The sequence below is a fragment of the Trachinotus anak genome, unplaced genomic scaffold, assembly GCF_046630095.1.
Source record: "Trachinotus anak isolate AG129_WGS33_773 ecotype Australia unplaced genomic scaffold, CSIRO_AGI_Tana_v1 ptg000038l, whole genome shotgun sequence".
NCBI classification, from domain to species: domain Eukaryota; kingdom Metazoa; phylum Chordata; class Actinopteri; order Carangiformes; family Carangidae; genus Trachinotus; species Trachinotus anak.
The window spans coordinates 95,776-120,513 of record NW_027273889.1 but is presented as its reverse complement, the minus strand read 5'-3'; the positions used below and the strand labels follow the sequence as shown (position 1 = coordinate 120,513).

The following is a 24,738-nucleotide window of genomic DNA, read 5'->3' as shown; positions in this document are numbered from 1 at the left end:
GAGCTGATTGATAACTTCACTGATTCATTTATAACTGAGTCCTCCTGCTTCATAAATCACTGAACTGATGCTATTGGTGATTTCATTGATTATTTGTTCTGAAACAACTCTTATGCTAACGAAAAGAAAAGAAAAGAAAAGAAAAGTTGATTATCTTTTAAACAGGAGCTTTTATTTTGACAGTGCAGAGAGAACGCATCATGCTCGTTTGTTTTAACTTGACAAGGTAAAAATGTGTGGCTGGTTTGAATTTTTTTCCTTCAGAGGGAAAAACTGAAGAAACAAAGTGAGTGAGAAGTGACGAGAGAACCAGAGAGTCAGTCTGGTAGTTAGTGTTAGTCATACTGGTGGTTATTGTTAGAGTTGGACTAATGGAAGCAGCGTCTCTCTGCAGCAGGAAAAGGTAAGACTGAATCTGACTGAATTTATATGTTGATGTACAACCAGGTTTGTGTTTGTTGGCTGTTTCTCTCAGAGGGTCTCACACACACACACACACACACACACACACAAAAAGCATGTTTCAAGTAAAACATATCAGAATAAACAACCTAGAGAGACAGGAGCAGGACTCTCTCTCTCTCTCTCTCTCTCTCTCTCTCCCCCTCTGTGTGTGTGTGTGTGTGTGTGTGTGTTAATCCGTTAATCCTCCTCGTTAGCTTCAATCAGTGTGATAAGCAGCAGCTTCTCCTGCTGTCTCGACTGATTCTTCAGGTTTTAACTCAGATTTTCTCTGACGCTGATCCCGGTCCTGCTGCTGGTTTCTGAGGAAACCAAGTCCACTAATCACAGGGGACGTGCTTCAGTCCCAGACCATATCTTGCTCCAAATTGTATCAGCTCCTGTACATTGTAAAATACACCAGCTGATGTTTGGTCTCAACCTGTCCAGGTGAACCTCCCCCACAACCCTCAGATGTTTGAACCAGAACTTTATTTAAAACGAGAGATTATGACAATTAAAGTTTATGCTAAAGAACAGAGAAGATGTTCTATTATAGGAACAGAACAAGTTTTTCTATCCAGAGAACAGAATATGTTCTTCTATCTGGAGAACACAACAGATGTTCTTCTATCTGAAGAACAGATCAAATGTTCTATCTTGAGAACAGAACATGCTCTGAAAAAACAGAACAGATGTTCTTCTATCTGGAGAACAGAACAGATGTTTAGACGTCAGTGATATTCCTTTATTCTGAACCCTGAGACTTTAACAACCAGCATTAGTCTCCCTCTAACTGTAAACATGTTCCTCAGTCTGTTCTGTGGGAAACAGGTTCTGTGCCCTAACACACACAACACCTGTTCTCTCCTGATAGGCCCTGTGGTGGAGCTGTGGTGAAGCTCCAGCTTCACCAGTGCCAGCCCCCAGCCTGTAAGAAGAGGTGCAGAGAGGAGGGGGAGGAGCTGAAGAGGAAGCAGAGGATGACAGGAGGCAGGAAGGAGAACAGAGATCCAGGAGATCTGCTGCGGAACACCAGAACACAGAACCTGAGGAGAGAAAATGAACGGTGAGAACATAGAACAGGACACTGATCAGATTAATTATTGCTCAATGATCAATAACTGATGATTGACACTTCTCTCTGCAGGTTTCCACAATCTAGAACCAGAACCAGGACCAAAGTCAGGATTGGATCTGAGCCTAGAGCTAGATCTGGATTCAGGTCTGGAGGTGAGATTCAGGCCAGCAGACCTGAGATAAGAGTGGCCCTGATCAGGAAGACCAGGATTCAGACCTCAGTCCAGACTGTGGAGCTCAGAGGGGCTGGACTGGTTCAGGGTTTAATCCTCACAGACCACACTGATCCACAATTTATCAAGACCCAGCTGCATCGAGGAAGACCAACCCAGGACCGACAGACTAGAACCACAGAGTCCATATCTGAGGTTTGTTAAAGATACTGACAGGAAGTCTGACCTGCATCCTGAACCACACACTGATCTGTCTATTCTGCTCCAGGTCAGGTCCAGGTCTGCAGCAGACCCACAGAGAACTGCACGTCTGGTCTCAGATCTGCCCTCAGAGACCAGGAACAGCAGGAAGAGGTCTGAGAGAGTCCTAGATCCAGATTCCCTGATGGGAAAGGGGGGGGCACCAAGAAACAGGTCCAGGTCTGTGGGGAGGAGAACCCAGATCAGGACCAAGAGGAGGAGGAAGATCCACCCATCTGTGTTTAGAGGAAGAGGTTCATCAGATTAGATTAATCAGTTATGAGAATGAACCAGTTCATAACTGATCTCTGATCAATTAACTGATCCCTCTCTCTCCCCCTATAGGTCAGTTGCGGCTGTCAATCACTCCAGAGGGGGGACAGCTCTTCATTCACAGTAAGTGCTGCAGCAGCCAATCAGAGGAGAGCTTTAATACATCACATGATCAGAGTACAACCTCATGTCAGCTGGACTTACTTATAATAATAAATAACTGATTAGAATCAGTGATTAAATTCAATTCAGTTTTATTTGTATAGCGCCAAATCATAATCTACATTATCTCAAGGCTTTTTACAGGGTCGGGTCGAGACCTTACTTTGTTACAGAGAAAAACCCAACAGTTCCCACAAAGAGCAGCAGTGGGTTAGTGGGGAGGAAAAACTCCCTTTAACAGGAAGAAACCTCCAACAGAACTGGGCTCAGGGTGGGCGGCCGTCTGCCACGACCGGTGTATAGGTAATGGTCTTATCAATAATGACAGATAATGGTGGTTAATAGTAATGATGAGTAGTGGTGGATCTGGATCCTGCTGTGTGTGTGTGTGTGTGTGTGTGTGTGTGTGTGTGTGTGTGTGATTAAATTCTATCCTGGATTTTACGGGGAGCCAATTCAGAGATGCAAACACAGGAGAGATGTGATCTCGTTTCCTAGTTCCTGTCAGTACTTGTGCTGCAGCATTTTGGATCAGTTGGAGGCTTTTCACTGATTTTTTTGGGACATCCTGACAAGAATTACAGTAGTCCAGTCTTGATGTAACAAAAACTAGCTTTTCAGCATCCTTTAGACACAGAATAGGTCTGATTTTTGCAATGTTGTGCAGATGAAAGAAGGCTGTCCTAGAGACTTACTTTATATGACAAATTCTGATTAGAAATGAAAAACAAAAATATAACATGTACATAAGTACAGTCTTTGCTCAATATTTTGTTGAAGCACCTTTGACAGCAACTGTATATTGCTGCATTCATCTTTCCCTCGACCCTGACTAGTCTCCCAGTTACTGCTGCCAAAAAACATCCCCACAGCATGATGCTCTCACCACCATGCTTCACTGTAGGGATGGTATTGGCCAGGTGATGAGCGGTGCCTGGTTTCCTCCAGACATGATGCTTGGCATTCAGGCCAAAGAGTTCAATCTTTGTTTCATCAGACCAGAGAATTTTGTTTCTCATGGTCTGAGAGTCCTTCAGGTGCCTTTTGGCAAACTCCAGGTGGGCTGTCATGTTCCTTTTACTGAGGAGTGGCTCCGTCTGGCTACTCTACCATACAGGCCTGATTGGTGGAGTGCTGCAGAAATGGTTGTCCTTCTGGAAGGTTCTCCTCTCTCCACAGAGCAACGCTGGAGCACTGTCAGAGTGACCATCAGGTTCTTGGTCACCTCCCTGACTCAGGCCCTTCTGCCCCGATCGCTCAGATCGGCCAGGCAGCCAGCTCTAGGAAGAGTCCTGGTGGTTCCGAATTTCTTCCATTTACAGATGATGGAGGCCACCATGCTCACTGGGACCTTCAATGCTGCAGGAATTTTTCTGTACCTTTCCCCAGATCTGTGCCTCCATACAATCATGTCTCGGAGGTCTACAGACAATTCCTTGGACTTCATGGCTTGGTTTGTGCTCTGACATGCACTGTCAACTATGGGACCTTATATAGACAGGTGTGTGCCTTTCCAAATCCTGTCCAATCAACTGAATTTACCACAGGTGGACTCCAATCAAGTTGTAGAACCATCTGAAGGATGATCAGTGGAAACAGGAAGCACCTGAACTCAGTTTTGAGTGTCATGGCAAAGGCTGTGAATACCTATGTACATGTGATTTTTTTGTTATTTATTTCTAATATATTTGCAAAAAAATATTTGCAAAATTTCATCCATTTTGGAATAAGGCTGTAACATAACAAAATGTGGAAAAAGTGAAGTGCTGTGAATACTGTCCGTATGCCCTGTAAACCAGCACAGTGCGGTTCCTTTAATGCCGACCATATGCTCTAGTCTCTGTAATAGAATCTTATGATCGATGGTGTCAAATGCAGCACTAAGATCTAGCAGGATAAGCATAGAGACAAGTCCATTGTCTGAGGCTATGAGGAGATCATTGGTAACCTTAACCAGAGCTGTTTCTGTGCTATGATGGATCTAAAACCTGACTGAAAATCTTCAAACAAACTATTCCTGTGCAAATAACCACATAACTGGTTTGCAACGACCTTCTCACGGATTTTGGAAATAAAGGGGAGGTTGGATATAGGTCTATAACTGGCTAAAACATCTTGATCAAGAGTAGGCTTTTTAAGTAGAAGTTTCATTACTGCAACTTTAAAAGCCTGCGGTACATAACCAGTTGATAAAGATAAGTTAATCAGACTTGATATAGAGGTGTTGATTGAAGAAAAAAACTTCTTTGAACAGCCTTATTGGAACGGGGTCTAGAAGACAAGTTGATGGTTCATTACAATAGAGGGCTAAAGGAACAGATCGATCAACAGAACTGTAGCTGTCTGTCAGCCTGGCTACAGTACTGAACAGAAACCTGGGATTATTCTTGTTTTCTTCTATTGATGAATAATAGGAGATTCTGGCTTTACAGAGACTTTTTTTATACGCCAATGGGCTGTCTTTCCAAGCCTTTAGAAGTTCCTCCAGGCTCGTAGAACGCCACTTCCTTTCTAGTGTCCCTGAACTTTGCTTTAAAGCTCGTGTTTCTGAGTTGTACCATGGAGCTAGCATTTTCTGACTCACTACCTTCTTCCTCAGAGGGGCTACTGTATCTAGAGTTGTACGCAGTGAGGCTACAGTACTGTCACCAAGATCATCAACTTGTGCAGTTGTGAAGTTCAGAGAGCTGTTCCCTACTGCATTGATACATGGCAGTGGGCTAAATACCAATTGAATTATTTCTTTAAATTTTCTCATGGTATTGTCAGAGAGACTCCTGCTGTAATGGATTTTTTCCCAAATGCTGAGTAGTCCATGACTGAAAACTCAAATGTTAATAGAAAATGGTCAGATAAAAGAGGGTTTTGGGGATATACTGTTAGATAAACAGTGATCAATACACATTTTTCTTGTTTTGTGTTTGTTGAATCAATGTTGTCAGTACAACAACAACAACAACAACAACAACAACAACAACAACAAAGCTCAGATACATTAACTAGGTCAGTACATGTGGATCAGCAAAGTTAACAATCATGTGCTTAGCCATGTTGTGCTATCCTCTTCTAGTTAAAGTTATACCCAGTCAACTTTACCCAGTCCTTGGAATAAAAGAGAAAAGGTCCTTTCCAGTATTGTCTTCAAAAAGTCCAGATAATTTTTGATGTCCTGGTGGAGTGAAGTCCTGTCTGGATCTGTGGCTTTGGTGTTGAGAGGAGGCCGCTGGTCGCTCCTTTGTTCTTGCAGGGTTGCTATTCCACACTAACTTCGCTGTTGCTCCTGTTCTTGGGAGTCAACTGCAGACTTGGTGTCGTAGCAGCTGTGACTGAAGTAAACTTGTTCACTCTTGGTTCCTTAAGCAGGCACTCGCATTGCTGCTATTGAGGAAGAGTGAAGTGAAGCAGTCTGCTGTGAGCAGGCCTGCAGGAGAGCTGTTGGTCCAGGAAGCAGTCTTATGCTAGCCTGGTGCTGGGAGCCTTGTTGCTTCTGGAAGGAAGTCGAAGAGGAGAGGGGCTTATTGCCTCTTGGAGAGCCAGGAGAAGAGCGTCCAGGTAGCAGTTGTGCTGACCTGGTTCTGGGAGCCTTGTTACTCCCACCATGAGGAGAAGAGAGAAGATAGAGAACAAAGGGACACAGCTGGTTTTATTGTCTGGTGACACCTTGGGTCACATGTCACCCAGTGGCAAACATGTACTGGTCAGTAAGGGTCTGTATGGAAGGTACTCATCAGGTGTGAAAAGTGGGAAATTGTGGGGAATGATGCTCACAGGGCCCTTCCTTTGTCCGCAGAGCAAAGGAACATATGGTCTCCCTCACCCTGAATGATCCCAACATCAATAAAACAAAAACACTCAGCAGATTGAATGAACTCAAACTCACTATGATTAATAATATGATCAATAATCAGACCAATAATCAGATATCTCCTTGTCTCCTTTTTTGCTTGTCTCCTCTTCTTTTGGTGAAACTTCACTTTTGACCTTTTTCTGCCTTCAGTCCATGAGGCCCGGGGGCTGATGGGAAAATGCCAAAGGTCATGTGACTCATATGTGAAGGTAAAGACATGACGATGATGATGGTGGTGGTGGTGATAGTGAAGGTGGTGGTGGTGATGATGATGATGGTGATGACTGAAGAGTGTGAGCCTTCTTTAAAATAACTTTTATTTGCTCTGTGTGTGTGTGTGTGTGTGTGTGTGTGTGTGTGTGCTCTTATATTGTGGTGGGGACTTTCACCTAAACACACATTGTGAGGACTCATGTCACTGTGAGGACAGAAGCTGAGGTCATTAAGGTGAAGGGTTCTGTCTGAGGGTTCAGACTGAGTTTTGGGGTCCAGATTAGAATCAGGTTTAGATCTGGGTCTGGGATGAGGGGCTGGGAATGCACTGTGCCAATGATTGGTGCCCATGGGGACAGTGAAACCAGTCGGTGTGTGTATGTTTTCAGGTGTCAACGACTTCTGATCTCAACCACAGCATCGGGATGAAAACTCCAACTGTACTGAACAACAAGAATCCAAAATACAACCACAACTTTACACTGTGAGAGACACACACACAAACACACGCGCACACACACAAGATCATGTGATCATGTTTTTCAGATTTCGCCTTAATGATGTCATGTTTGAATATTGCTGTAAACAAACTTAACAACAGGTCTCACAGTTTCTTCTCAGATCATATCACAATTTTTCTTGATTGCTAAAACACATTTCCTGAAAATTTGCTCCATTTCCCCAAACTCTAAAACAAATGTTTAACCTCACACTCAGCTCCCCAAACTTATGACTTCCTGGTCAAAACCAAACTCTATTTAAAACCATTTCATCTTAAATCAAAACCTAACTTTTCCTTCCGATGTCACACAAAAGCCCTCAAACACACACACACAACAACAACAACAGTAGTTGGCAACTAGCGACCTGCGCGCCAAAACTGGCGACATAGGCGGAGGGTTCTGTCTGAGGGTTCAGACTGTAGAACCAGATCTATTGTAGAACCAGGCGCTGGGTAGCCCTAATCCTATCCCTAACCCTAACAGCACCTGGTTCTAACAGTGCCTGGTTCTACAATAGATCTCCATCATAGCAGTAACAGTTACCCACAGAATCACCTCCTCTTCAGCGATTTTTATCTACAAAATAAAAGCCCACAAATGTTTGTTCTTTCTGCAAACCCATAGTTCAAACAGGCTTTTAGCTTTTATTATGAAAAGTTCTTACAGGAAGTTTTAAAGGTTCTGTCGCTTGCTTCATTGACCTCTGAAACAGCGGAGATATGATGTGCTATGAAAAAATACCAGTTGAATGAATCAGTCAAATGTGTATATGTGACTGTGGCCACATAATAAAGTAAATTTAAATTGCATTTTTATTTATTTTTTATGATCCTCACAATCACTTTCTCTTGTTTTTATCTGTAGAGTGTTATAAAAAATATTGATAATTAAAGATAATGATTTAATTTTCACATTTCAAAGAGTATGTTTGTGTTTCAGATGTGTCAGGGATGACCACCTCCTCCACAGGTTGTTGGTTTCAGTGTTCAGAAGATGGGCTGACAGCAGGTAAATGAACACATCATCTACTTCCTGTGTGTCCGTCCTGAATTCGAGTCCCTCCTCTGGTTTCTGGGGAGTTTTTCTGTCTGAATCAGGTTTGTCTCTTGGTGCTTCACAGACTCTAAACACCTTTGAGGCAAATTTATGATTTGACAAGTTAAACTCAGTCTGTAACTGCCTGTTCTGCCTCTAGGGGTCCCTCAGTCAAAACAAATACAAAAGGGTTGATGTCATGAAGCAGTGTGGGATCATGGGAGTTGTAGTCCCCTCCTGGTCTGGATCCATCAGTGTCAGTGGTTCAGGAGGTTTTGACCTGGAGCTGAATTCTCCACAGAGTCTCCTCCTCTCCACAACAAACAGAGCAGCTGCTTAGAACGAGTAAAAACACTGAATCAAACTGTTTTACATTTAAAATCACTCACTCTTCAGTGACACAGGACGTCTCTGATTGGCTGGCATCTATAATTTCCTCAGCTTGTTTCTCTGATAACTTCAGATCCAGATGTCCAACGACTAAAATCCTTCATCTGGTTCAGAGACAGAGCTGAAAACCACCAAGGTGGAGAAAGAGGCTCTAAAGCATGAGACTTCAAAGTGAGCTTCTGTCAGACAAACACAAGAACTGACACATGAACGGAGAGGATATGACATCACTGACAGGCAACCAATGAGATGGAGCATTACCATGATTCAAATCACAGATTTCTCTGTTTGAGAATTGATGGAAACATTTGTGATGATGTGAGAACACAACTCAACAACATGTAGAACAGAAGTCTGGTGGATTTTAGACATTTAATTAGGAACAGATTCTAACTTTAAATGAAAAAAAACCCCAAAAATACTCCATATAAATGTTTTTTTAATTTAATGTTTTCTTTCTATAAATGTTGAATAAAATCTAAGGGCTACATGTGACTTTAACTGCAATTTCGATTTATCTTGATAGAGTAAAATCTCATGGATAAAATAATCTGACAGGTGCATTTGTTTTTGGTTAATTTTGTGAATCAAACACCTGAACATGGATAACAACTGAGCAGCCAAGACATGGCTCCATTTTCTCCTCATCCATCCCTGATGACATTCACTCAGCTGCTCACAGAGATGTGATGATGGACTGGATTCATCATGGGGGGGTCATAAGTACAATATCTCCTCATTTTAAGGGGTCTCATGTCACACAGCTGTTGAGGTACAACTTCAGCTCTGACTACAACACACACTCACCTGTCTCTGTGTCTGTCCCCTCAGGTGCAGTCAGCTGATTGGGTGTATGAGCTTTGGGATTGGTTCTGTTGTCTCGTCCTCTAAGGTTAGTTACAACCAATCAGTCGACAGAGAATCCTGGACTCTGATTGGCGGGACAGAAGTGTAATTTTCCCTCACAGTGTAAATTTATCATGTTTCAATCCATTTCAACTCTGACTTGTTGGCCCTGCTCCTCTGTGTTGCAGCTTATCACTGGTTGGTTCTACCTGCTAGGGGAGGAGTTTGGATGGAGTAAACACCTGAGCCTGAAGAGCCCAGAGGAGGAGAGAGCAGAGAAGATGGCAGCAGGTGAACTAAAGATGCTAATGTACTCACAGCTGATTGGTTCACTCACTCTGTGGGTGTGTTCTCGAAAGCTTCATGTTACTTGACATGTAAACAGTGAGGTTAATAAATGCATTACAAGTACAAAGTACAAAGAGACTGGTCCTTTAAGTTCCATACAGACCAGGGACACGCTAACATGTTAGCTTCATTAGCTCTGACAGAAACCCTCAGGACACACACACACCTAACCTTCAAGATGACTTCACCTTCACATTTAATGGTTTCTGTTATGGAAACTTGTTTTTGTCCCATGAAGAAGACAAGTGCTCATCATGTGATTATGTCCCCACAAGATAAGGAATACCTGAATCACACACACACACACACACACACACACACACACACACACACACACACACACACACACACACACACACACACTGTCCCATATGCAAATCTATATGTTTATCTATTTATAGTGATGGGGAGAGAGGGGCGAACGAGCAGTTGTAGATATAGATTAAAAGTGACTCCTGCTCTCTCTCTCTCTGTCTCTGTCTTCGTCTCTCTCTCTTTCTCTCTCTCTCTATCTCTCTCTTGCTCTCTCTCTCTCTCCCCGGGGGTCCACACAGTCACCATGGTGATGAGAAGCTGCCTGGTAACCATGTGACCTTCACAATACCTCCCTTGACCACCCCCCTTTCTCCCCCACCTCTTACTGCATCTATCTCCATTTACCCCCCCACACACCCACATACACACACACACAGACACACACACAGATCTGACACTTGTTCGCCCCGGCCGACAGAGAGAGAGAGGACAGGAACATGCAGCATCAGTATCAGTGTGTAATACTCAGCCCGGACCACAGACCACATTGAGGACCTGAGGAGGACTCTACAGACCAGTTCTCTTTAACTCTGACTAAAACCACTTTTAATTAGTCCCAGAGTTTAGTCTCTGCAGACTGGACCTCATGTAGAGAGAAGACTAGTCCAGATCCTGAATTGACCCTGATCATCTTTCTGCTGGGACCATGACACCACAGACTTCATGTTTGTTCTCTGAAGGTCTCTGAATCAGGGAGGTTCATCTGGACCTGGTCTCTCTGAGTCAGGGAGGCTAGTCTGGACCTGGTCTCTCCAAGTCTTGTTTGGTCTTATTTGGTCTGGAGTGGTCTTGTGCAGTCTATCGTGGTCTAGTCTGGTCTGAGGACAGTCAGGATGTTCTGGAAGAACACTGCCTGGTCTTGGGATGATGCAGCAGGTGATGATGATGATGGTGGTTATCTGCTCACAGCAGACCTCAGGAGGACTCCAGACTTCACTCCAGACCCTGAACTAAACAGCATCACTGCCCCCACAACCACCTTACCGAACTGCGCCACTTCCAGTCCTGGACTCAAAGACCTGACCAACCACAGCTGGACCTCTAGTTGCCCCCTCAGCCTTGGTCCAACCACCACCTACAGCAGCTCCATGGTCTCTACCAATACCAACCAGGAGCGAGGAATCAGCAGCAGGTCCCAGAGACTGACAGTAAGTCCCGGTCTAGGTCACAAATTCACACTACATACACATCAACCTGGCTGGACCAGGTCTTGGTCTGACAGACTCATCTACACTTGGGACATCTAGGAGTTTTTGAACAGATGATTGTTCAAGTGTGTGTGTGTGTGTGTGTGTGTGTGTGTGTGTGAAGCAACTTCACTCTATAATTCATCACATGTGAATCTTTGATGAGTTTTTAAAGAAAAACACTAAAACAAACACATACATGTTTGTTCTGCTGTATTTGTGAGGACATCATACATTCCTTAGATTCTCCTATGGGACCTTAAACCTGATTTTAACCTGAATCTTAAAACCAGGGCTGAACCTTAAAACCAGGTCTGGACCCACAAACTGGTCTTTGAGGTCCATCCCTCTCTCTCAGGGTCTAGAGCAGATGGTCCTCACAAGGACAGATGTGCAGGACTACATGTGGATCTGTGTATTGTAACTGGTCACATGACCAGCTCTGCTGAAAACATCAGTCTGTAAACGTGACTGCAATCTCACACATGATGAGAGCACTGTATTAGTTGGTGGTTAGTGGGTTAGTGAGTGAGTGAGTTAGTTAGTTGGTTAGTTAGTTTGCTAGTTAGTTTGTGGATTAGTGAGTGAGTGAGTTAGATAATTAGTTAGTTGGTTGATGGTTGGTTTATTAGTTGGCTAGTTAGTTAGTTAGTGGGCTAGTTAGTTTAGTTAGTAGGTTAGTCTTGCTGTCATGTAGGTAATGGTTAGGGTTAGTTTAATAAGCTGTTGAAGTGCTTGGTCTTGAGACAAAGACCCTGTACAGGATCTGACCTGTACAGAACCAGAACCCAGCAGCCTCATCTCCAGACTGGTCCTAAAACAAAGGCAGATGGTAGCCATCTTGATTTTCTGACTGGTTGTACTGGAACGCAGTCAGGTGTGATGTCATCACCAGCTGCAACTTGGAGGGAAAAAGATGTGAGGGGAGCAGGACCAGATCCAGGTCTAGAGACCAGGTCTGTGTGGAGTCGGTAGAATTCACATGGGGGGAGTGTGTGTGTGTATGTGTGTGTTCAGGAAGTGTGTGTCTTATCGCAGGGATACATCCAGTGTTTTTGTGAGTCTGTGAGTGTGTGTGTGTTTCCTGCTATTCTTCTGTCTGTTGGTTCCCACACATACACACACACACACACACACACACACACACACACACACCGTTGTCAACATCCAGAGCAGTATGAAAACTCACACACACTAGTCCACCTGGACCAGCTGGACCTGGGTTAGACCTGGTCCCTGTTCTTTAAATCTGGACTTGTTCTGTTTTTCTGTGAGCTAGTTTTGTGGTGTCTCTGAAATCTGAATCTGAAATCAGACCTGCATTCATCTGATCAGATCAGACCTGCTCCTGGTTCTCTGGTTCTGGACTGGATTATATCTGGTTCTGTCTTTTTGCGATATCTGGACCTGGTTTTGACCTAGCACTGAGTTAGTGGATTTTGTGACAGCTGGACCTGTTTTAAACTTGTGAGTGTGTCAGACCCTGCTCCTGGTCCTGGTCCAGCCCTATAGGAGGATCAGATAGACACACAGATCCACAGGATTTGAACCAACAACCTGATCTGTGGTCATGCACACAATCCATCGACTGTGTCGAGTCTGCATCGGACAGAACCTGCCTCAGGTGTGTGTGTGTGTGTGTGTGTGTGTGTAGGTGTGTGTGTGTGTGTGTGTGTGTGTGTGTGTGTGTTTGAGTGAGATCAAACACACTCTTTCTCCTTAACATGAGTAGGGTTTTTTTGTAGGAGTCTGATGTGACAGACTGTCCAGCTTTCTGCTGGTGTTCACACACACACACACACACACACACACACACACACACACACACAGCTCACATGGAAACAAAACAGTGGCTTGTCTGATTGGCTGCATAGTGTGATGTCACTCCTGGTTGCTTGTCATTTCCCGGCAAACTCTCCAGAGTTTCCTGTGTGTGTGTGTGTGTGTGTGTGTGTGTGTGTGTGTGTGTGTGTGTGTGTGTGTGTGTGTGTGCTGAACATTAAATCTTAAATTTGATAAAATGTCCTCATGTGACAAGTTGATCAATAATTCATACAGAGTTTAAAATGTCTGACAGAGTGTGCGTCTGTGTGTGTCAGTGTGTATATTAGAGTGTGTTGTACACTGTGTGTATATATCAGTGTGTATATTAGGGTGTCTGGTGTTTGAACAGGTGGAGCTGCTCTGTGTCGAACTGTGTTACACAAACACTCTGTTCAAACACAAACGTTGACTCTCCAGCTCGTATCCATGTTCTTGTGAAATGTTCACTGGTCTGCTTCAGTTCTGCTTTGGTTCTGTCTCGGTTCTTAACCATAGAAATTAACATGACTAACCCCCGGTTAGCTAGCACAGCTGCAAACAATAACATCCAGTTATATAAGTCTGCTTCACTGCAGAGAACAGGTGTTTGGTTGTGACGTTCCTTAATGTTCCACACTGATTTTCAGATTTTGACATCCACATGAATCCATGTGAGACAGAGACACAGGCCTACTTCCTGATCAGAGATGTAGGGGTGCATTTTAGTAGTGACATAAAATATACGGGAAAATTCAAAATAAATATTTTTTTGAAACTTAACTTTCAAATAAAATCTAAAGCAGTTGTGTAAAAACAACAATGGAAAAAAGGAAAAATTTGTTAAAAAAATTATTTGAGTATCATTTTGAAATTAGGGGCTGGGGCTGTGGACCTCCACCTCACTGTTAAAGTCCCCTATAAATTATATATTCATCTTTCTGCTGTCTCATATATTACTCTTGGTTAAATAAGAGAAGGATCTTAGAGAACATCTAAAATTTAATTCCTGGTTAGTCATCCATGACCAGACAGGCTTAGGAGGACTAACCAGGACCAGGAAACTGAACCAGGGCCAGTGTTGAAATGTCAGGACTGATCCTGCAGAGAAAGACAAACACACATAGTCTCTGTAAACACCATCACTCCAGAGGGAGTCTGAGTCCCTGCAGGGGTTTTAATATGAGCCTGTCAGTCTGAACTCAGGGACATTTTACATCCTTTGTGGAGGGAAAACTCTCAGGATGAGTCGACCTTTCCTTGGCTCTGTTGCTGTTTACAGAGGCATGGAAACAGCTCAGAGACCAGCACCCAGACAGACCTCCAGTCTGGATCTGACACAAACATCCTGACTCAGTCAACATTAAACTAAAGACCAGCAGGTCAGAGTCCAGACACAGCACCCCCCCAGAAGCTGAAATATGGACCCAGATATCCTGCTAAGCTTCACCCATGGTGGGTTTTGTTGGTCTGGTGACTCTTTGGCTCACATGTCATACAATGACCAAAACTTGTTGGTGAGTAAGGTCAAAGTATGAACATGAAGGATTGTAGGGGATGGAGTTCAGATGGACTTCTTTTGTTCCCCAAACCAAACAAACCAAAGTACACACGGTCCCATCATCTTCACTGGGCTGAGTCCCTGCAAAAGGCAGCGTTAACAGCTGACTCTAGGTCTGTTCTGTTCAACAGATTAAAGCAGCTCTTTGTATGTTTCGCTATTGCTACATAGTTAATGTTAGCATTGACAGCTGTTTACTTGCCAGTCTTGCCAAGAGCATCAGCCATCATTGTGTTTACAATGCAACAGGTTAAAATATGTCCTCTGAGCAGCTACGTCTTAAAACTGTACTCTATTGAAGTATTAGAAAGAGACAGTCTGGAGCTAGCTGGTTAGCATGCTAACTTCAGTAGAAGATAAGAAGTGATAGAAATAAAAGCAAAATAAGAGTTGACATTGGTGTTTGTTTCCACCACTGGAGACAGATGTTGGTGAGTAAAGAATGAAGATTGATGCTGAACTCACAATGTCTCTTCTAGACTGCTGAGTAAACAGCTGCTAATGCTAATGTTAGCTATGTAGCAATAGGAAACTTGCAAATAGATCCTTTAATCATCATCAACCACAGGATCAAATGTGGTCAGATTTACATTTGATTCAAGATATGATCTGTCCCTAAACATCCATGTATTCAGCTCACAGGCTGACTGTTCTCTCCAGGTGAGCATTGTTCGAGGAAAAGACGGGTTTGGATTTACGATCTGCTCCGACTGTCCAGTCAGAGTCCAGGCTGTGGACCCCGGTAAGAAACTCACCTGAGATATAAATACACACCTGAGAACATAAACATGTACAAAAGATACTCCGCCTGGGGTCAAATAATCCAAGTTACATCGGTGCAGAGATGTGTGATCTTCTCTGATTGGCTGGCTGAAGTCACAGTAAGATTTCACTGGTGGGCTTGTTCCCTGTGATTGCAGGTGGTCCAGCTCATCAGTCTGGACTCCGTCAGGGAGACTCAGTTCTGCAGCTAAATGGACTTCCTGTAGAAACCTGGAAGTGTGTTGACCTCGCCCATGCCATCAGGTAAACCCCCCCACCCCCGGTGCCAGTTTCTACAAACCACAAAGAAAAAAGAAAATAAGAAAAAATGAAATGTTTCAATAAGACTACCTGTCTGTCTCTGTCTCTGTCTGTCTGTCTCTTCAGGAGTTGTCCGTCTCAGATCGTCTTGGTGGTGTGGAGAGGTTTACCTGAGCTCAGGTCAGGATGTGAAGCTTTGCTCCGCCCATCTACACACAACACAGTGAGTGGGAAAAAAAGTTTCTGCATTTACACATGATCAACTTAAAACACACACACACACACAGGTTCTAAAGACCAGCTCATTAAGAAACACAGGAAATGAATGTGAACTGAACTGTGGCTTCTAGTGACCTTTGGTTCTAATGAGAACCATAAAGTCCTGAAGTTATTGTTTATTATTCCTCCTCACCTGACACATCCAGAGCCATAATGTTCTCAGGTTGTCCATGTTCTAGTTTTATTCTAGTTATCCATAGTAACTCTGAAAGGAACCTGAATAGTGAGACATTTATTGTAAAAGTTCAATACTTTTTACTACATACAGTTTGTACTGTTACTACAGTAACTTTGGCACGTTTGCTGTGGTTTTTCTGCTGTACTTCACCACTGAGAACCGATCCAACACACTATTGGCTGGTCTGTGCTGTCAAGTAACCAGTGAGCTAACATTCCTTTGTCTCAGATGACAGGCAGGAAGTTGCTGCCTCAACCCGCCCACAGTAAACATGGGCACAGATGGGGTCAGGGGTCAAGGGTCCAGTCCACTTTGGGAGCTCTGGGTTCTCTGTGGAGGGACAGGAAGGAGGACCAAGAGGACCAGGAGGAGGAGGAGGAGGAGGAGGAGGAGGGAGCACAGGAGGTGACTGAGTACTCCCCACGGACTACCACACTGAAGGGCACTCATGTGACATCATCAAATGGAGACAATTACATCATCCTGTCACCTATCAGTCCAGGAGGACAGGTGAGTCTGAGGCGGCAGAACCCACACATCACTAAAATAGACAGTAACTGACAATGTTTCATCAAACCAAGAACATAACGTAGAACCAGAACATTTCTGATCCTGTTTCCTTCACTTGGACCTGACCCCAACCTCTAAGAGCCTTTCATCTGCACAAGAACATTACTGAGAACCTTTCACCTGAACAAGAACAACATATATAACCTTTCACCTAACACTTGTTCTGGTTTACAACATGATCTAGAACCTTTTACCTGAAAGAGAACATAAGTGATATCCTGTATGAAAAACCTAACCCAGACCCTTATTGTGTTAACCTCACCTTGAACCTTTTACCTGAACTTGAACCTCACCTTGAACTAGAACCTACCTGAGAAGCTAACCTAACCCAAGATCATCTTCTTTCACGTCTTAGTCAAGATCAGAACTGAGAACTCAGTCTGAAGCACAGAAATGTAGAACAGTAGAATGTACTATTGGTCAGATAGAAGAAAACATCAGTGTTTGTTCTTACACTTTCTGCAAAGAACTGCTGCAGGGTTCTGATGTGACAGACATTCTCCATCTCTTCTCTGTGTTCCAGCTCTTGCAGCCAGTTTATCACAACAGGAACAGGACAATCGGTGAGACCTCAGTCTGAGAATTGATCGCTATGAACAGTGATAAGTACATTAATTATAAATTGATATTTGATTGATCACCAGGTCGTCTGTACCAGACCCATCCCAGCAGAGGTCAGAGCCTCCTCCACGACCCTCGAACTGGGTCGTCATGCCAACCATTCATCAGTCATACCTCCACACTGCCCCCCCACCCTTCCGATTCCTCCACCTCCTCCTCCTCTTCAGGCGCACCCAGTAACTATGGCAACTACCAGAACTGCACCATCGTCCAATCACATCTACCCTGCTCTGCCTATGGAAGCTACGTCACACTGGCACCCAAAACCCTCATCTTCCCCATCTTCGTCCAGGTCAGAACCTCAAACCTTTGACCTGACCCAGAATCCAGAACCAAGGCCCTTCCAGGTCACAGCACAGAACCACTGACCTTTGACCAGACTTATACCCAACAAAACACTGAGGCCCTTCATTTATCCCAAGAGCATAGAACATAAACTTTAGAAGCAAAGACTTCAACATCAGAACCTAGAACCAACTTTGATGTTTTTATTGTTGTGTTGTTGTTGTTTTTAGCCTCTGGATCTGTGCAGCCCAGACAGAACCCTGCTGATGTCAGAGGAAATGGTTCTGCACCAGGCTGAGGGGCTGCCTGCAAAGGTACCACTACTGCAAATATACTCCAAATATACTGTAAATACTGCTGTTCAGAAACACTTGAGGTCCCTCTCAGAGCTCAGACCTCCACCAAGACCAGGGTCAGACAATATACATCAGACTAAATGATCTGGATCAGGTCCTACCTGGCCCCTGCTGCCAGAGACCAACTGAGTCAATGCACCACACACTCACAGACCAGATCACACAACAGCCCTACTAACAGTACTAACAGCACTGAGCTCATAAATAAAGAACTTCTGGCCCCAGATTATTGATTGATTGTTGATTCTGCATCAGAGTTTTTATCACAAGTTTTGTTCAGTAAGAATCCAGACTGAACCTGATCCTGAAGGACTCAGTGACCTCTGAGATCAGTTCACTCTAATGGATCTTAGTGAGGATACTGCTAACACACACACACACACACACACACACTTTCTGGGAAGCTGCAGAGTTTTAGTTTCATGTTTTCAGTAAGTGAAGGTTGACTTGACATCAGCAGAGAGCAGAGGTCAAAAAAACAATTCTAAACCCTAAAGGTCTCATGACGCAGCATTTGCATGTTTGTGTGTGTGTGTGTGTGTGTGTGTGTGTGTGTGTTTCAGGTGACAGTGTTGATCTACAGTGACCTGCTGCTGTTGACCAGAGAGGACGAAGCTGGGCGCTGCAATGTCCTACAGAGTCCACTGTACCTGAACACACTGCAGCTCAGAGAGGGTACCACTGTTGTTGTTGTTCTAATCAGTTTTGGTGATGCTGCTGCTCAGCCTCTGATCAGTGAAACACTCTAAATTCACATCTGAGGATGAATGAACACACTTGTCAGTTTTACTACACTCAAACATCACAAGTCACAACGTTGCCTTCATGTGAGTACAACAAAACCTGTGACTGTGAAAACAAAAGAACAGACAACTGTAACGTGTACACAATAAAACTACAATCTGTGCGGTCAGGATGACAATACTGTGTTGGTATTTATACAGTCGTGCTGACGTTGTGTTGCTGCTTATACAGTCATGTGTTGATATTGTGTTGTTGTTGTGTTCAGTGTCGTCAGAGCCGCTCTACATCTACATCATACAGACCTCTCAGACCTGTTCCCGTTGCATCTTCAGTCTTGAGGCCCTCAGCATTGAGCAGAAGGTCAGAGTTCGTCTGTGTCTCCATGACAACATCCATCACCAGCTGGTCGCCACAGAGACTGCACACAGTCACCAGGTACAACAGAGGTTTACTTTGATGCTGCAACTATGAGCTCAGTGAGACGCTTAATATTAACATGAACACCCCCCTCCTCTCCTCTCCCCCCTCCCCTCTCCTCTCCTCCCTCATCCCCTCATCTCCCCTCCTCCCCCTCAGCTCTCAGACCTCCCCTCAGACTTTGGCTTTCTCTCACTCAGTCAGTCTGACGCCCTCTATCGTCCCTCCTCTCCTTACTCCTCCCATGATCCTCCCGTTCTTCACCACTCCTCTCCCTACTCCTCCCTCTGTGATACCCTCAGACCTCCCTCCCCCTCGCCATATTCCCCCAATTCTCCCTTCTCTTTCTCCACTCCTCCTCTCCCTCCCTTCTCCTCTCTTTCTGCATGCACCTCCTCTTCCTCCTCACCTTCAACCAGGACTATCAATACTCTACCTCACCTCCTCCCCTCACCTACCCCATCCTCTGTCTCCACTCAGAGGAGTCCGGTATGGAAGGAGAGAGGGAGAGTAGAGGAGGAGGAGGAGAGGAGGAAGAAGAGGAGAGAGGAGGAAGAAGAGGAGGTGGAGGAGCGGCAGCAAGGGGAGGGGGAGAGTGCCTCAGAAACATCAGAGAACATGGGAGGTGTGTGGGGGCGGGGCCTTCTGCTGAGCCCCAACCATTTCAAAATGAAGGAGGAGGAAGAGAGTGATGATGACGAAGATGAAGATGAAGAGGAGGTAGGAGGTGCTGAGGAATTCACCTCCACCCATAGACCTGCAGGTAAGTCTGCTGAAAACCTGGAGCTGAACAACTGAAAGAAGATGAAGTGTTATCAGCTGAGTCATCTGAGGCTCCACCACTGAAAGCAGCTGAAATGTCAAAGTGTGAGAGATTAAGTGAATTTCCAAGTTTATAAACAGAGAAGTTTTGTGATTTAAAACTGAAGATGTGAGACCTGAAAGAGTTTGAGGTGTCAACGCTGAGAGCAGCTGAACTGTCATTTAAAGGAGAGATGTAAACAGAAAAGTTGAAGTGGACGAACAAACTCTTGAAGTGGTGTAGGAAGGTGAAGCTCCACTGAGTAATGGACTCTCTCAAGGGTTAAGTGTATGACAAAGTTGAAGTGTTGGCTGAAAGCAGCTAAAGTGTCATCTGATCTGAATAATTCTATTGTTTTCTGTCTGGTTGATTAATTGATTAATTAACTGATTGATTGTTTATTTATTGTTCAGTTTTGCGTCGCTCGCTCTCTGAGGGTTCTCTGCTGCAGGAACCTCGATCGCCCCGCTTCCTGTCTGACAGCACCATCTACCGACTCACCCGCCCCATAACCTTTGACCCTGACCCCAGCTCAGACAACAGCCCCCAACCCCCCTCCCCCCACACTTTGAGCAAACAGCTGACCAGAGAGGGGGGGTCTCTCCACTACATGCTTCTACTGCTTAATGGCTCCAAGGTAGAGACCAATAGAGACCGTATTGGGCCAGTACAAACCAGCACAAATCAGAGACCATTACAGATTAGACAAGATTAGCGCAGACCAGAGCACAGCAGTTACAGACTAACAGAGACCAGTATGGAACCAGTAAAGACCAACATCAAATAAGAAGAGAGTAATCTGTAGTGACCAAGAGTCCAGGAAAGACCAACACAGAAAAGTAGAAAACATTAAAGATGAGCAGTGAACAGTAGAGACCGGTAAGGATCAACAGCAACAATAGAATCTGGATGAGTCCAATCTAGTCCAGGTAACACAGTCCAGTATAACGCGTTAAACCTAGCAGAGTACAATAAATTCTAATAGAACCTTGTAGAGTCTGTCAGTAGAGTCTAATAGAAGCACATAGAGTCTGTTGGAGAACAGTTGAGTCTAATAGAACCACATCTTTTGTTCTGCTTGTTCAGGACTCTGCGGTCAGGAACCTTCAGCTGAGGAAGAAGACCAAGAGCCTGTACGTAAACACACACCTTTGTTTTTGTTGTCTTCGCACTTCCTGTCCTTCTGACTTGTTGTCTTTGTTTCCCCAGAGCCACTGATGTTCGGAGTCGCCTGGCATTTCTACGGCGACGGAAACACAGTACCTGCTTCCATGGTAACAGTTTGGAGAAAGCCCTGAGAAACAACAGGTAGAAACACGTTGGTACTGTTATACTTCTGAGGACTCTCTGGCATAATGGAGTCCTAGACCCTTACCCTGGACCTGAACCTGATGCTAACCTGGACCCTGAAACTACATCTGAACCATCAAACATATTGAAAACTGGTTCTAATTTGTTTATGTTGCATACCTGGGTGCCCAGGCCTACTGGATCTAGTTGGTTCCAACTGAGTCCTACTAGTTCCAACACAGTTCTTACTAGTTCTGTCTGGGGTCCTGCTGGTTTCATTTGGTTCTAATTGGTTCCAACTTTTCCCTAATGGTTCTATTAGGATTGAGTTGGTTCCAGCAAGGGGCAACTAGTTCCATCTGGCTTCAACCAGGTCCTATAGGTTTAAGCTGGTTCTACGAGGGTCCTTATGGTTTTAGATACAGCCAGCTTGTTCTTACTGGTTCCAGCTAATTCCATAAGGTCCTACAAGCTGGTTCTAAGAGGGTTCTTATGGTTTTAAATGGGTCCAGCAGGTTCTTTAATGGTTTCATTTGGTTCCTGCTGGCTGGTTCTGGTGTGTCAGAGGTGTGATTGTTTTGTTTTCAGACCATCTGTGGGGGAGGTGCTGAGGTGGGCAGAGAGTCTAGAAGCTCTGCTGACCAATCAGTGTAAGACACTCTACTTCCTGTTTGTGTTCAACCAATAGTCTGTCAGGGGCGGAGCTTACATGATGTTTGTATTCACTGATCTCCCTACTCTCTTCTCATTGGTCAGACGGTCTGGCAGTGTTCCGTCACTTCCTGAGATCAGAATTCAGTGAAGAGAACCTAGACTTCTGGTTGGCTGTGGAGAGATTCAAGAGGACATGCCCCCTCAGCAAGATGGCCACCAGAGCTGTGAAAATCTACGATGATTTTATTTCTACCAATGCAGTGAGACAGGTACCTGTCTGTCTTTTTTGTCTGTCTATTTGTCTGTCTTATGATTGGTTGATTGACTGGTCATGTGATGTCGCCTCCCTCTGTTTCCAGGTCAATGTGGATTCATCTGTCAGAGAATTGACCAATCAGAGCCTGCATCTTGGTGTTAACCCTGCCTCCTTCCAGTTAGCCCAGGATCAAATTTTTGGCCTGATGGAGACTGACAGTTATCCACGATTCCTCCGTTCCCGCCTCTATGCCCAGTTGTCCAGTCAGAGTGGAGCAGGGTCTGTGCCTGCCAGCAAATCATAAATGAGGAGTCTCCGATCTGATCTGAGCCTGCAATTGGCGGAGGTCGGCTACTGTCATGTATTCAGAAAAAAACCAACCAGTAAAAGACACTATCTACCCAGGTGCATTATGGCAAAATGTAGGATCCAGTGTGTCTGGACTAAAAGTCAGGAGCTCTCCACCTCTTCTGCTGATATTTCTGGTTTTAATCTGCCTCTCACAACAACTGATACTTCATATTTTTTACAGACCCAGTGAATCACTTTAGTGTTGTTTAAATAATCAGTTTGTATAACCTTTGTTTCACTGAGTCAAACATTTGTTTGGGTTTTACTGAAACTAACTTCAGATCTGAGTCTAATTTATCATTTATTTCATGATTATGACACAAGAAGTTTCATGTGAACTAAGTCACAATATTAAATGATCACATGTCAGGTTCTGTTACCGATGTTTCGAAACTAAAAAAGTTTTACATCGTCATGTTATTGTTTCTAAATAACTCCACATCTACTTGCTGGATTGACACAACATTTGGTCCAACTATTATAATATATTGTTGCTGTTGAAAATTGTTGACTCTGATGATCCTTTGACTTTCACATTTTAATTGTTCCAACACTTTGATTAAGGATCAAATACAGAACAACTGACAGTCTCATCAGCTCCAGCTTATGCTGTCTTTACTGCTAATGAGCCAGTGTCAGCATGCTAACATGCTAAACTAAGATGGTGAACAATTACCTGCTGCTAAATATTAGCATGTTCACACTGTCATTGTAAGCATGTTAGCATGCTGATGTTAGCATTAGAGCTGCTAGCATCGACTGTTGGTCTGTTTTTTTTGTACGTATGTTGTGAACATCCTCATTTAAGTCCAAAGTAGAACCTGTCTGACACTCAGATGTTTATTCAGAAGATGTTTCAGATATTTTATCTTAATCTAGACTTTGTAACAGAAGTTAATGAAGTTTGGGAGTCGACTGCTGTTACTGTAACACACAGTTACCTGAACCTCTTGAGGTTTTTATGCTCACCTGTTGGTTAAACACATGACATAATAAAGTCTAATGGAAACTGAAAAATAAATGATGATTCTGCTGGGCCTCCTGCTCTGTTGGTTTTATTTTGCTATAACTCTCCATCCTCCAATAGAAGGACTGTCTGTAGAAATCTAACAGGTGTAATCAGGTAACAGCAGCAGGTGATTTAGATGTCTCTTTGATTCTTGATGAGTCAGTGACTCAAAAACATTTGTGTTAAACCTGTTCTAAAATGGAGCAGCGACACCTAGTGGCTCCTCTGGGTTAAGAAAGAAGGACCTGTCCCTGCTGAGCTGTTATTATGGGTGATGTCAGGTGTCATGAATAAACAGGTGACAGGTCTGTGTTCACCTGTCTGTGTGAGAGCAGCAGCAAGAACACATTCAATTAAAAAGCATAACAGACAGACAGCTAGACAGACAGACAGGAAACATGTTAATGTCATCATGTTGACTGATTTAAACCAGGAAGTTTTCAGTCCTCTGGTTCCTACTAGAACACTCAAAAGTTCGTACTATTATTATATAAGTTCATATTTAAACACCTGCATCATTCCATTTGACTGTATCTGTATTAAATAACTGACTGATTGTGTTTGTTTTCTTTGTTCAGCTCCTGTATGATACTGAAGATTAACAGATTAACAGACATTGGGTGACCCCTCTGTTTGCTCCAGCATTTTATCATTTATTATCATTTATTAATGAAAATGAAAACATAGGGAAGGACTGAGGATGTTTCATTAGGGAGTAAAGACAAACAGCACAAACACTTAGAAACAGACCATCAGCCCATCGGACAGAGACAGTAGAAGCAGTAGAAGTCATCCGGCCAGGATGTGTTTGACAAACTCAGTGTAGTTGATGTGTCCATTGGCGTCCTCCTGTCCCACCATCAGCCGATCCACCTCATCCTCTGTCATCTTCTCTCCCAGTGTGGCAAGGACGTGGCGGAGCTCAGCCCCCATGACTGTGCCGTTCCCCTCCTTGTCGAAAACCCTCAGACCCTCCACGAAGTCCTCGAAGTTGCCCTGCTCTTTGGAGCGCGCCACATGCTGGAGCATGGGCAGGAAGCTGTCAAAGTCCAGCAGCTTGACATTCAGCTCCTCCACCTTTGGCCTTCCCAGGAGCTTCAGCACCTCCTCATTGGTGGGGTTATGACCAAGCGCTCGCATCACATCTCCGCACTGGGCGTAGGTGATCTTCATCTCACCTGTGGGTGTCTCATCAAAGAGCGTGAAGGCGTCTCTGAACTCTTCAATCTGGTCTGGAGTGAACTCCACCACAATACTCTTCAGATCCACCTCTGGAGGTTTGGACTCCGGCTCTGCAGGTTTGGGAGGTGGAGGAGGCTCCTCCTTCTTTGCCTCCACCTTCTTCACCTCTGTCTTTTTCGGTTCCACTTTCTTTGGAGCCATGTTGCTACAGAGTGGAGGACGGACAGAGGTGGAGAAGTTGGGCTTTTTATAACAGCCAGAGACTGGGCATGCGAGGTAGGAGAGAATAATAGAGAGAGAGAGATAG

At 44.2% G+C, this 24,738-nt stretch overlaps 1 protein-coding gene and 1 pseudogene across 3 annotated transcripts; one reads left to right on the top strand and one right to left on the bottom strand.

Annotated features, from left to right (window-relative positions):
• The first annotated feature begins 145 nt into the window (after positions 1 to 145).
• Positions 146 to 23,277, top strand: LOC139614780 (regulator of G-protein signaling 3-like). 3 transcript variants are annotated; one of them, XM_071472352.1, is made up of 28 exons: positions 146 to 403; positions 1,319 to 1,510; positions 1,592 to 1,889; positions 1,963 to 2,188; positions 2,280 to 2,330; positions 6,367 to 6,425; positions 6,819 to 6,913; positions 7,872 to 7,940; positions 9,189 to 9,249; positions 9,392 to 9,494; positions 10,776 to 11,014; positions 15,075 to 15,156; positions 15,335 to 15,440; positions 15,564 to 15,660; positions 16,123 to 16,404; positions 16,988 to 17,027; positions 17,109 to 17,377; positions 17,601 to 17,684; positions 18,290 to 18,401; positions 18,736 to 18,905; positions 19,047 to 19,650; positions 20,103 to 20,326; positions 20,776 to 20,822; positions 20,899 to 20,997; positions 21,568 to 21,629; positions 21,736 to 21,902; positions 21,993 to 22,200; positions 22,236 to 23,277. In XM_071472352.1, the coding sequence occupies exons 1-27, from the start codon at positions 372 to 374 to the stop codon at positions 22,191 to 22,193; spliced, it is 4,071 nt and encodes a 1,356-aa protein (XP_071328453.1). In that variant the 5' UTR covers positions 146 to 371; the 3' UTR covers positions 22,194 to 22,200; positions 22,236 to 23,277. The 3 variants fall into 3 exon arrangements, with proteins under 3 accessions (XP_071328453.1, XP_071328454.1, XP_071328455.1); XM_071472353.1 differs by having other exon boundaries at positions 147 to 403; positions 10,779 to 11,014; positions 21,993 to 23,277; XM_071472354.1 differs by having other exon boundaries at positions 149 to 403; positions 1,257 to 1,510; positions 21,993 to 23,277.
• Positions 23,278 to 23,879: 602 nt separating this feature from the next.
• LOC139614781 (myosin light chain 1, cardiac muscle pseudogene) lies at positions 23,880 to 24,663 on the bottom strand (annotated as a pseudogene).
• Positions 24,664 to 24,738: the final 75 nt, after the last annotated feature.